We start from the raw sequence: 13,313 nt of genomic DNA on the forward strand, positions 1-13,313 counted from the left end.
ATGTCAGGAAACACTTGGGCTGGCCAGATGGCTCAGAGGCTAAAGATGCCTGCCACCAAGCCAGGGGTCTGAGCTTCATCCCTGGGAGCCACACAGTAGAAGAAGAAGGAGAGAACCGACTCCCTAATGTTATGCTCTCACCCCCAGGCCTAGAACCATGGCATTTACACACACACACACACACACACACACACACACACGCACACACACGGGAGAGAGGGAGAAAGAGAGAAAGAGAATAAATAAAATTTAAGTTTAAAATTTTTAAATAAAAATAAAACAATGAACATCGAATTCAATAATTGCTTTATTGTTTTTATCTCTGTGACACAAGTTCTTCCTGATCTACTGTCATAGATCCAGGGGTCATGGGCCTTGGGTCAAATCTGAGCAAAAGTGAAGATGGGTAAAAGTGGGTTTTGCATCGTCTTCCGATGGACAGACTTGTTTGGAATCACCGTAGTTCCTGAGGCCCATATGGGTGTTTAGAGTTCACTTTTGGGGAAGTGTTCTTTTGTGTTTCTGGGGTTCTTTGTCAAAGCCAAGTCCACAGCCTCCTGAATGTTCTTTGCCACCCTAAGCCCTGACTTGATAGCAGTGTCAATCCAGCCATGGGGCATATCTGTGTGCTCACCTGCAAAAAAGACCAGCCCTTCTGGCTGGCTGAGCTCCTGGGCATAGTCCACATATTGGTAAGGGGTGAAAAAGGCAAAGCCACCCATGGAATAGGGGTCCTGGCTCCAGTTCTTGACTGTGGAGTAGGGACAGAGGGCACGGAGTTCTTCTTTGTTGCGATTGTGAATAGCAGCTAGGTCGTCCAGAACAATGTCCACTACCCGGGTGTGGTCCAGGGCAGTGAAGAACGAGGAGTCATCATCCAGGGTATAAGATGCTAGGACAACGCCCGCACCATTGGGGAAGATGTGGTTGGGATAGTAGATGAAGCGGGAAGGCCGGTCAGTGCTAGACTTCCCACTGAAGATGCCATCGTGTTCCCAGAAACGCTGTGTGCAGGCCAGGATCACTTTGGTGGCGCTATTGTAGTGGACGGAGCGCAGAGCATCCTGCTTACTGAGAGAAAGAGATGGCTGGAATCGGAGGAGCCGGGCAGCCTTGGCAGTGCTGGCTACCACCACAAAATCGGCAGTCACCCGCGCCCTGGGCTGCAGAGGGTCAGGTGTCCGGTAGGTCACGTGGACACAGTCGCCAGTCATCTCCACTTCTTCAGCTGGGGAGTTGAACCAGACAGTCCCCGGGAGGAGCGAATTGTGTAGGGCCTGGGGGAGCTGGTCAAAGCCCCCAACGATTTCATCGAACCTGAGAGTGAACAGCAGAGAGGGAGATGAGTGGGTTGATGGACAGGGCCTTCAGAGGACAGGCCATTGGGACTGGACAATGACTCAGTCCCTTCACGGGCATGTCCCAGCCATGTTTTAGGGGGACGAACTGTTGGCAAAGAACCAAGGGCAAGCAGAATGTCCACTAGCTCCAGGGACCCAGAGAAAGGCAGTGCTTTGGGGTGACCAAATTGGAAACATGCATCTACCCTGAGCTCATACAACCCCTCCTCTGGCCGCTTATCTCCTCTCGACACCCAGGATGCCTGGTCAGAAACTGACAAACACCCAGAATCGAACTTCCGATCCTCCTGCCTCCACCTCCCAGGTTCTGAAGTTATAGGCAGTTGCTGCTCCTCCCAGTTTTAAGTGGTGTTTAGGAAGGAACCCAGGGCTTCACGCGTGCTAGACAAGCAGTCTAGCAACTGAGCCAGAGCCCCAGCCCTGGCCCGGGGTTCTTAGAGCCCCTTCCATAATGCCCTCAGGGGCTGCTTAAGGAAAGTAGCTAAAGACTACTGAGCTGTTTTACTTAGTCTGTCTAGGAGTTCCTCCCCTCCCACGTTCCTTCAGAGCAGTTCTTGGTTTGAATTCAAATTGATAAGAAGGGCAAGACTCCTTGCTAGAAGACCAGAATGTCTAAATAAATCAATATCCGGGCCTTCCGTTCAGCTGTCTTGTTATTTTCATTTTTTCACAAAGCCAGTTTATCTTTATCTTTTTGTTGTTGTTGTTTAGTCTGGAACTTCAGATCCTCCCACCCCTACCTTGGGTGGCATCACAGGTGCGCACCACCTTGCCTGGCACCCTTTTATCTTTATAGCTACAGATCACGTGGTCAGTGACCAACAGTGACTGGAGTCTCAGGTTTGCATCCCTGCTAAGTCTTCCTGGGCTGAAAGATGACAAGTGTCTCTCGAAGCAGAGCTGAGGCCACAGTCCCTGTCACAGAGCAGATGAGGCTCACACGCTCTCGATAGACCCTTAGTGTATCCAGAGGTTCTCAGAGTGGAGTCCCAAGGTAGGCAGCCTATCGGAAGGCTCCCCTCCGGGCTCTACCCCAGGTGTTTAACAGGCCCATCCGCCCCAGTGACTCTGAGAGTCAGGATTCCCTCCTTTCTCCTCCCCCGCCCCGCCCTTTTTGAGATTAGCTGTAAACTCAAAACTCCACCTGTGTCTGCCCTCTGAGTACTGGGACTGTGTAGCACCACACTGGCTTCCAATTTTGGAGGAATTTTTCTCCCGGTTTCTTAGTTCCTCCTTTCACTACCATCCTCATCAGGAACTAGTGACCCCCTGTCCTGCCCTGTTCCTCACCGGGGTTCTTGGAAGAAGGAGATGATGCCACGCAGAGTCTCTGTGAAGGCCTCGTAGTAGCCAGAATCTGTGTTCAGCAAGTCCCCGATCATCTGCACAGCCCCGCGGCTCAGTTTCCCCACCTTGATCAGGTACTCCTGAAGAAATGAGGCAGGCAGATGAGAATGTATAAGGAGCTAACATGTGAACCTTGCTTCCTATCCAGCAAGGAACAGGGCTGGATGGGGCAGAAGGACAAGTGTGTAGCCCCTGGGACCCAAGGCTGCATTGTACATGTGTCCAGACACGATCCCCTTGGTCCCTGCTTAGGGACAACAGGTAACAGGTATGTTTTTCAGCCTACACGCTGTCAGCCATTCATTCATACAATCCTCTGAATAATGATAAGGGTTCCTGCTTTGCCAATGGAGAAAATGAGTCCCGGTCTCTGTGTCTACCCATGTGGACCCAGTCTGGTTTCTACAGAAGACCAGGCTAGGAAAATCTGAGTATCAAAAAGTTCTCATCCTACCCTGACCTCCCACCCCTGCCCCATCACCTGCTGATCCAGCCGCTCCATCAGCAAGTGACCTCAGAGCTGGCTCATGCTGCACCTGCTGCCCTGATTGTGCCCTATGTTTTTTTTTTTTTTCTCGGCTCTGTGTCTTAGATAAAGCCAGCGTATAGCCGTGACAAAGCTGGCTGGAATGGCTTCACCAGTTAGAGTGGGTGGCCATCTGGTTTGCCTGGGGCTGCACGCTCCCTGTCACCAGCACACGCAGAACCTGAAAGAACCTGCTAGGACATCCAAATACTGCCAGCTGGGAAAAGTGCCACTATTCAACATACTTGTGTAACCCAGAGGCTAAACCAGAGGGCCATGAAATCCTAGGAACAGCAACACCAGGGTTCCCGAAGACATGCTGGATCTGTTAGGACTGCCAACACCAAGGTTCAAAGAGGTTATCTCTGCCCCACATCTGAGGGCATGTTCATTGGGGTGTGGGTCCTGGAGATCTCTGACTTGTCTCTTCTCTAATCTCTCTCTTGAGTAAGCAATGGTCAGACCACACATGGCCACAGGCTTTGACCCACCCAACAGCTGAAGCAAGCAGCCCACGGAGGCAAACCACAGCCAGGACCTGGAAGTGACTATCAGCTTCTCTCTCAGGATCAGCTGGAGAATACCCACCACCCTCCATCCCGTCCCCAGGCTCATGGGTGAGCTAGCTCCAGCATCTAGGAGCCAACAGCCTCCAATCAGGCCACATCTGGAACGTTCCTTGTGCTTTTGTTATCTGCAGTGCCAGGGATTGAACCCAGGGCCTCACACATAACAGACCAGCTCTTACACCTGTGGGCTATATCGCAGGTCCAGCCTTTCCTGACTTTCACCATAGTTCTGTCTTACGAAAAATGTTTTCATCAGTGGTAACCTGTATACGGCAGTGGTCCCCAGCAAGCAACGCTGCAGCCTGCTTGGTTCATGCAAGTAAACATTGTGATTTTTACACAACTATACAATCATTTAAAGATACATTCTGAGACATTAGCACCTTGTTAAGCAACACACACCTATATAAGGTTTTCCCATACCTCTGTCTGCCTTGGCTCTGTGGGTATTATGGATGATCCCCTTGATACAGTAAGCTGTGACTAAGTAGCCTTGATTGCCCTCCTTGGAGGGTCTCTGTTTAGTTCCTTCCCTCCCTCCCTTCCTCCCTCCCTCCCTCTCCCTCCCTCCCTTCCCCCACTAGTGGAGCTTGCATTCTGTCAGGGCAGACAGTTAAACTAGACAAGTACAGTGTAGTGCAATATGCCCCAGGTAGCAGTCCCGCTGGGGTGGTGTCAGGGCGTAAGGTCTCAGAACTGACCTTGGTGGAGAAGGAGTCGTACTTCTCCAGGACCTCACGGCAGCTGCTGTTCTTCAGCTCTTCCACAATCTCGGGAGGGAAGAGGACAGGGAGGACATGCGGTGAGGGTCGGCCCACGGAGATTGTCCAACCCGCCCTGTCCTTCCCCCTTCCCCATGCACTACATTTGTTCAACAGCCTCTGTGTGTGTGTGTGTGTGTGTGTGTGTGTGTGTGTGTGTGTGTGTGTGTGTGTGTGTGTGAGACACTTTAATGAATCCTGCCTTCCAAAACTGTGTGGGAATTTCACCTCGCATGGATACCAGGTATGTAAATGTAGGTGTCCAGGCTCTCCCATCAGCCTCGAGGTTCTGCCTCAAGTCTACCTCCTTGCCCTGTGTTGGGGACACTTCTGTGGACTTCTAGGTCACTGTGAAGCATGTGGGCACCAGAGGCTGTCCCCACAGAGCTGCTGAGAGAGGCTGGGTATGCTGACGTGAAGTGAATCACAGCAGGACAACACTGGGGGACACCCGGGAAGGGGCCTCCCACTGAGCTCAGTTGTCATCCTGAGGTCCTTCCAAGCCATGGATTAGAGAGGGAATAGGATGGTCACTGCTGGGCCAAGTAGAGGAGGTGGGCAGGCAGTCGAGGTAGAGTGCTAATTGTTCTTCCTTGATAAACTGCCAGCCATTACAACTGCACAGTAAAGGAACACTGGTCCTGTACCTAGCACCATTTTGTCACCTTAACGCGTCCTGTCACCTAATCCTTGTAGCAACCCAGGAACAGGAGGCTCTGGCAATAATGGAGAAGAGAGAGAGAGCCGGCAAGTATTATGCCTGGAGTCACACAGCACATTCAACCCCAGAGCTTGCAGGGCTCTCTATGAAATGAACCTGGTCCCAGCACGACGATTTCTCGGCAGCTACTTTGTACATGTCTGTACAGGCACCGACGTCTGGGGTCTGAGAATATACTGACTGCAGAGCCGGTGCCTGACACAGGACAGAGCCATGAGAGGGAGTAGAGGCCAGTGATGTTCAGTCTGGTGCAGGCTTCCTGCCCTCAAGGATCTGGGGTCCACTAAAGCTCCTCCCTGGAGAATCAGAGGAACTTGAGGGTGTTTTGCCGAATGGCCCGGGGGGGGGGGGCGGAGGTGGGCTGCTCTCCACTCTGTCTTACCTTCCTCAGCGACTTATCAAAGAGCTGTTCTGCCGTCTTCCCCATCTCGTCAGCTCTCAGTGAGTAACCCAGAAGCCCAGGGTCGGCCTGCACCGCCCCTGTGCGCTGCCGGATTCCATTCACCAGCACCCAGGTCTGATTGTTGCAGGGACAGAATTCCTTTAGCATCAGCCCAAATTTCCTGATGAGCTCATGAGAAAGCCTGTGAAGGGGGTCAGAGACTTCAGGCTCTGAGAGTCAGCCAACAGCCCTTCCTGCTCCCCGGGCCTACCTCCTGCCTCCCTCGGATTTACCAAGACCACCCCTGGCCTTTCTCCACGAGAGGGATGCCAGGCACCCTGGGCATTACACTAGACTAGAAGCCGCAAGGCCAGGAGGGAGCTGCATTTCCTGCCAGACCTCTATGATGGCTGAGGTCTCGGCCACTTTGTGCGGAACCTGCAGCCTTCACACTTTCAAGGGTGAACATTCCTGAACATCCCAGTTCCTGTGGGCACAATGAGGGTGGTGTGCCGAGTGTGTCTGTAGGGCCAGCCTTCCTGGAGGCTATGTTCACTACTCTTGAACTTCTCCACACTTTTCACCGGTTCAGAAAGAGTCTCCTGGAAGGACACCAGGCTTCCTTTCATTTACACACTCAGAAGGCTGCTTTTGCCTTCCCAGCAGGTTTATCTTGGACCACCTTTCTTCTCTGATCCTGAACCCATGCTCCTTGGCAGTCAAACCCAGCACAGCTTTCTCCTTATGTGGATTAAACCTGAGGCTGGGAGATGCTCCTGGGTTGGGAAATCAGTTGAGTCAGACCCTAACCCCTGGGCTTCCAGCAAAGAGCTCCATCCACTGTCCTCCCGGTGTGACAGCCCTCATCCTGGCCTTCCTCCTATTTACCTGTGGTTGATTGGGATCCGCATGGCGCCCAGCTCTATGTACCAGTGTGCTCCAGGAACTCTGTGGGTTTCAATTCTGCCACCTACGCGCCCTGAGGCCTCCAGGACAGTCACCTGGAAAGGTAGAAGACTCTTTAATGAACTCAGTGAGCCTTGTCACATACCCTCCCCTGTGGCAGACCCAGACTTACCACCCTATCCCTCCTAATCACCCTCCTTCCCTCCCTCCTTCCCTCTTATCCTCCCTCCCTCCCTCCTTCCCTTCTATCCTTCCTCCCTCCCTCCTTCCTTCCCTTCTATTCATCCTTCCTTCTTTCCTTTCCTTTTCAGTGCTGCAGATGGAAACTACAGGGTCTTCCTCATTCTACCACTGAGCTACAGCCCCAGCTTCATCCTGCCTCTTTCTGGAAGCCACTCTTGATTACTGGGTGAGCTTATCTGCCCTCCTACCCCAGCTACCCTAGAGCCCTAAAGCTTCCTCTAGGCCCCAGCTCCCCAGGAATGTCCACAGCTTGGCCTTCTACCTCCCTGCTTGGAGCCCAATCCTCCCACAAGAGATTCTCCCCTGCCCCATCACGTACCTGGTGGCCAGCATCCTGCAAGATCTTGGCAGCGGTGAGCCCAGCCATGCCTGCCCCAATCACCACCACCTGCTTCCTCTCTGCTGTCTGCCCCAGTCCATTTCGAGCCAGTTGCAGCAGCTCCTCATACTGCGGGTCCTCAAAGCACTTGACAAGCTGGCTGTTGAAGGCCTGGGTATCCAAGCTCAGCACAGACAGGAGGGTGAGAGCCAGCCAGCTTGGGAACATAGCTGTGGATGTGGCAGTTAGGCAAATGACTAGGGGTGAAGGAGGACTGGCCATAGCCCTTGATCTGAAGAAGATTTATCACTGGACCCATGATGCAACATCCCAGGCACTCCCCAACCCAAGAGAGCCTTAGTCATGGGTCCTCCTGAGTGGACCTGCCACTCTTCCTGCTAGCCCACAAAAATGCCCTTCAGGTACCAAAGCCTCTCACTCAGAGAGTGACACATACACTCTGAACTGCCATGCACACAGTGAGGTAGACCTGCCCGCCACATGGGATTTCCCCATGTCCACCACCATTTGAGGTAGATAGACTTTCTGCTGCAATGAGAAGACCCTTAACTCAGTACCACAGTGAAAGACAGAAGATTGGAAGCCTGAAACCTTGTATAATAAAGCAACAGTCCCCAAGAAGTGCGAGATAGGTCACCAGGTTCCCAAGACCCAATGGATCATTGCAGGGTTGCCTCTCAGAGATGGGCCTGGCTCCTTGAAGTTAAATTTACCAGGCAATGAGCTTGTGTTTTCACGCTTCTCTTCTGATGTGTTTCTGTCAATTCTGGCTCCGCTGAAGGAGAGGCAAACCATGCCTTCCCTCTGGGAGCCCATCAAAGGTGTGTGTTTTGTGGTAGTTGAGTCCTTGGTTTCAAAGCTATTATCTGTTATGGGACAAATTGTGTTTTCCCAAAATTCCTATGTTGGGACTTTAACACACACGATCTCAGAACTCAACTCTGTTTAGGGGTCATGGTCTTTGAAAAGATGACTGAGTTAAAGTGCAGTGTGAGGGTGGGTCTTCCCTCAATGTCCTCCTAAGAAGTGGAGCCTACAGAACTACTACTGCCTCCTTCCTAAACCGGCGTAATTTCTAACTGCATCCTAAATACTTATCCTTATGTCCACAGCTAAGTGTCGCTCTCGTCCCTCACCAAAAAAAACTTCTTTTCGCAGCACACAGAGACCAGTATGGGAAGCCTCAACTTGTCAAAGTGAAAAGAGCAACTGATTGTGGGGTAACCCAGCCCCAAAAGATACATCTACAACACAATCCCTACAACTACGGCTCAAGAAAGAGGGAGCAGAAAGATTGTAAGAGCCAAAGGACCAGGGCATCTACTTTGAGATAGTCTCAGAAAAACACGCACACACACACACGGGGGGAAAGTAGGAGAAGGGAGGAGAAGGGAGGCCTGGGAAGTTTGGGCGAAGAGTTAGAAGTGACCACATTGTATGGAATTCTCAAAAAAGTAATAATAATATTGTGTTTTTAAAAAGGAAGAAGAAATGTGAACACTAAGGGGAACTTCAGGGACGCCCCACGGAAAGGGAATACAGATGAGGACGTGAAGACATTGGGAGACCAAGGCCCACCCTCCATACCTTCACTGAGGCATCCATCCTCTTTGAGACATACCATGTTCTATGTATTTTCTAACATGGTTTGAGGTGACTAATCCAGGTTGTTCCTCTGTGTCTGTCCCCATGTTGGTGAAGAAACAATCGATTAGGTACCTTTCTCCAGGAACATAGTTTACCACGGAAACACGTAGTCACGTTACAGCAGATGGAGGCAGAGGGATTGCCACCTGTGTGTGACTGATTGCTCTCTCACCCCATTCCACCCAGCACCGTGTTTCTGAGTTCCTGTTCGTCCTGGGTACGTTAGATAATTGCTTACCCTGGGTATCAGGCATGAATCAGAAGTCATTTCTGTCTGCTCAGAGCCTGGCTCCGGGGAGTTCTCAGAGCAGCTGAGGGGTATGAGCGGGGAGCAATGAGCAGAGGGGAAGGTGGTGGCTAGAGGAGTGGATGAGTAGACAGAGGGACGGACACGTGGACAGGTTGTCCTCTGCAGTCATTACAGACACCAGGCCTGGGGCCAGGGCCAGGGCCAGGGCCAGGGCCAGGGCCAGGGCCAGGGGCTGAGGTTTCGTCTGGACTTGTCGTTGCTCACCCTTCAACTCAGCTTTACAACCTACTTCTGTCTGCTTTCCTCAGGGCCTGCCTGACTCCAGACTCCCTCTGTGAACCAGGGCACTGGGCATCTGGCTTTCGAACTATTCCTGAGGAATCAAACACACACACACACAGATCCACAGTCTCACATACACACTCACACACACATACACACTCACACACACACATACACACACACTCTCACACATCACCATGACCGGAATCCAGGCTTCTTTCGACCCCTTGGACTCACTCATCTCTAGGACTAAGGAACTGGATCCTGACTTTGGAACCAGAAGTCTCGGGTTTTCCCTCTTTGCCCCCTTGCGGTATACTTATTTACATTATTCTGTGTGTGTGCACATGATTCAGTATGATACACGCGCCCATCACCTTAACTGCATGTATTGTTGGAAAATGGTGCTTGAAATTCCCAGCAACCATCCCTTTTAAAAAGGGTGGGCCCTCTGGGAAACACAACTCCCTTGAGTTCTCCCCGCATGGAGGAAGTTTGCACTGGGCTGCTCTCGTCTTCCTGTCAGCTGCCCTGCCCTGGAGAACCATGTCATCACGGTGACTCCAGAGCAGAGGCAAGCAAAGCATCTTCAAGCCTCAGGAGCTATCAAAACAACCCACAGTCCCCAGCTACAAAAAAAAAAAAAAAAAAAAAAAAGCAAAACAAAAAAACAAAAACAGAGCCAGGAGACCTGTGGTGGCCCAGGCAGCCACAGGCATTTACTATACAAGGTGAAGCCAACACCAGCCCTAGCATCCCTCCACCCACCCTTGGCTTTAAAGAGTGCTGTGCCCTGTGTCTGTTGTGGGGTGACCACTGAGAAGCCCAGGTGTCTGCTGGAGTCAGGAGCCATGTTTGCCCTAGCCACACTGCATCGACCCTAAACTTTATGTTGCCACGGAAATACTGTGAACATGTGTGTAATGACTTTGATGGAGGAATGGATAAAATCTATCTGCAAGTGAGGAACGGGACACAGAAATCTCACATCCTGAATCCGTTTGTTTCTTTGAGATGAGCCTCACTCAAAGCGGCTCAGACTGGCCTGGGAGTTCTAGAAGTTACTATATAAGACCCTGCCTCAAAAAAAAAAAAAAAAAGGATACACACACACACACACACACACACCAAAGACAGAGCATGGTACCGAATACCTTAATCCCAGCACTCAGGAGTCAGAGTCAGACAGATCTTAGAGTTTGAGGATAGCCTGGTTTACAGAGGGAATCCCAAGCCAGGACTACACAGAGAAACCCTGTCTCAGAAAAACAACAGCAAAAATCTACCAACAGGGAAGTTGGAGAGGTGACCCATCGGTTAGAGCACTGGCTAGGTTCTGTTCCCAGCACCCACAAGGGTCTCAACACCATCTGTAACTCCAGTTCCAGAGGCCCCAATGCCCTCTTCCGGTCTGCATGGGTATCAGGCACACACACGACACACAAGCAAGCAAAACATTCATATAAATACATATATGTGCATATATATATATATATATATATATATATATATATTAAAACCTACATACCCCCCCCAAAAAAAAGAAAGAGGGAAAGAAAAGGTTCTAATGTTTTACAATAAGGTAACTAACCAACAAACTAATTAGTATTTCTGTTTGTTTACTGATGTAGGATTTCAGGTGGCTAAAACTGGCCTTGAGTTCCTGATCCTCCTGCCTCTACCTCCCAAGTGCTGGGATCACAGGCCTGAGCCACCACGCCCAGCTTTAGTTTAGTTTTGAGGCAGGGTCTTACTCTGTAGGCCAGACTAGCTTTGAACTCTCCATTCTCCTGCCCCAGCTTCCCAATGATAGGACCACAGGCACCTACCACCATGCCTGACTTCCTTGCATATTTTGTAAAGAACACGAAGGGGGGAATTTGAAAAGATATTGAACAACAGTAATAGTGTAGATGAATGAAAACCCTGCTTCTGCCCTATGATTACACCCTGTATTATATGTACCAAATTATCACACTGCGCTCCATGAATATATGTGATCATTATGTGTAATTAAAAAGAAAAAAATAGAGATGGCCATGGTAGCGAACACCTGTAATTTCTGCACTTGGGAGGTGGAGGCAGGAGGATCAGGGGTTCAATGTTCTCAGCTACAGTTTGAACCCAGAGGGGGGGGGATACATGAGACCCTGTCTCAAAAAAAAAAAACTAAAACAAAATAACAAATTAATTAAAAATAAAACCAATGCTGTCCTTTTAAAATACACCTGTCAGGGAATTTCATTTCTGTTACTGGTTTGGAAACCATAATTGCCTTGGATCCAGAGCTGGCCAGTGGGGATTACAAGGGAACACTGAAGATGGTCCGGAGCCCTGGCCTGGCAGGCTCCTGGGGTTCTCATAGAAGCCCAGCTTGGATCTCAGTCTCCAATGGCCAGCTGACTCCAGTCCTTGAGTCAGTCTGAGGGTGGACAGACAGAACATGTCTCTCTCCCACCACAGAGCTTCCCCTATCTTGACCCTAGAATCGTGACTGCCAAGGGAGGCACATGGAGGAGCCCTGGAGAAGCAAGCCCAGAGCCTGGGGGCTCATGCCCAATCTGGGGGCTCATGCCCAATCTGGGGGCTCATGCCCAATCTGGGGGCTCATGCCCAATCTGGGGGCTCATGCCCAATCTGGTGCCCTCTACACACAGGCTAAGTTCTGTTCACCTTGTCACTAACTAGGGGGTTAACGGATCCTTACACCAGTTCTTCCCAGAAACCTTAGAGAAATTTGACCCTCCTGAGTTTCTGCCCAGGGCTCCCTAGCACTGCTTGCTTAGGGCCGTTCACCTCAGCGTCTACTCCTTCCTCATGCCCGTTCCCTACTGCTTCCACCACCTAGATGAGGGGCTTTATGATGTCTGTCTGTCTGCCCACCCTCCTCCGCCATGTGTCTCTTTCTCTCTTTTTAATTCCGTTCCCCTCTCTCTTTCCTCTCTTCTTCTCTCTTCCTTTTTTGAGACAGGATCTCACCATGTAGCCCAGGTTAGCCTGGAGCTCTGTGTATCCCAAATGACCTCAGACTCCATCATCCTTCCCCTTCTCTTAGGTTTTACTCAGACTGAAAAGGCCACCTCCTTCTTCCTGCAGGGCTCCAGGGCACTAGGAACAGAAACTCCAGGGTTGTGCTTGTTTCCTGCTTGGTGCATCCCTGGTGTGACACACCTCTCATTTCCAGGACTTGACTCTGTTTTTCCTGGAGCCCTTCTGAGAACCATCATCCTTCCTTGTCCCTCCCTTATGGGATGGAGAGCTGAGGAGGTGTGGTGGAGCCCACGTAAGGGTTGATACGTCTGCAGACCCACCCGCATAAGGAGCGAGCCTGGGCCTGGTGGAAAGCAGGGTGAAGGGAGCAAGTACAAGCATAGGCTCCTGGTGCCTGGCACAGCCCCGCTCCGGCACAGCCCCGCTTCGGCACAGCCCTGCTCCTGCACAGCCCCACTCCGGTGCAGCCTCACTCCGGCACAGCCCTGCTCTGGCCCTCTTACATCTGGAGCCAGGGGAGCTTTTGAAGCTCGACCACACCCAGCAAGAGCATCACCAGACTCTGGGTTTAGGCCCTCAGAGCCCCCTCATGGTACTCTAATTACCTCCCCTGCTCATTCATCAAGCAGATTTACAACAGGAGGGGTTCATCAGAGACAGACCGTGCCAGTCAGAGGATGACGCAGCAGGCTGCTTCCTAGGGTACCTGAGTGTCTCCAGAAGACCCCCAGAACAGCATGGATCAAAAAATTGGATGATCTATCTATGGGGATTTCATACTTATACGATGTTTTAAAAGGACAGACCTGAGAATGGAGATAAAGTGACCGTCGGGGGCTCACACTGGCCATCCCTGCACTCCAGAGGCTGAGGCTGGAGGCCGTCCATGGCTCTGAGGTCAGCATGAGCTACACGGTGAGTTCCACGCCAGCTGGACTAAGGGTGACTCTGTCCCTAACAACAGCATAAGTGATCACGGGGCTGATC

General features: G+C 51.2%; 1 protein-coding gene across 1 annotated transcript; it reads right to left on the reverse strand.

Moving 5' to 3' along the window:
- Nucleotides 1–485: 485 nt before the first annotated feature.
- On the reverse strand, nt 486–10,188 carry LOC101985415 (L-amino-acid oxidase-like). Its single transcript, XM_026780068.1, has 7 exons — nt 10,104–10,188; nt 7,136–7,365; nt 6,556–6,668; nt 5,668–5,869; nt 4,505–4,573; nt 2,652–2,788; nt 486–1,317 (listed from the first exon to the last, which is right to left on the reverse strand). Exons 1-7 carry the CDS (start codon nt 10,186–10,188, stop codon nt 486–488), a joined length of 1,668 nt encoding a protein of 555 aa, XP_026635869.1.
- Between the last annotated feature and the right edge of the window lie 3,125 nt (nt 10,189–13,313).

Source organism: Microtus ochrogaster, chromosome 7 (assembly GCF_000317375.1).
Source record: "Microtus ochrogaster isolate Prairie Vole_2 chromosome 7, MicOch1.0, whole genome shotgun sequence".
NCBI classification, from domain to species: Eukaryota; Metazoa; Chordata; class Mammalia; order Rodentia; family Cricetidae; genus Microtus; species Microtus ochrogaster.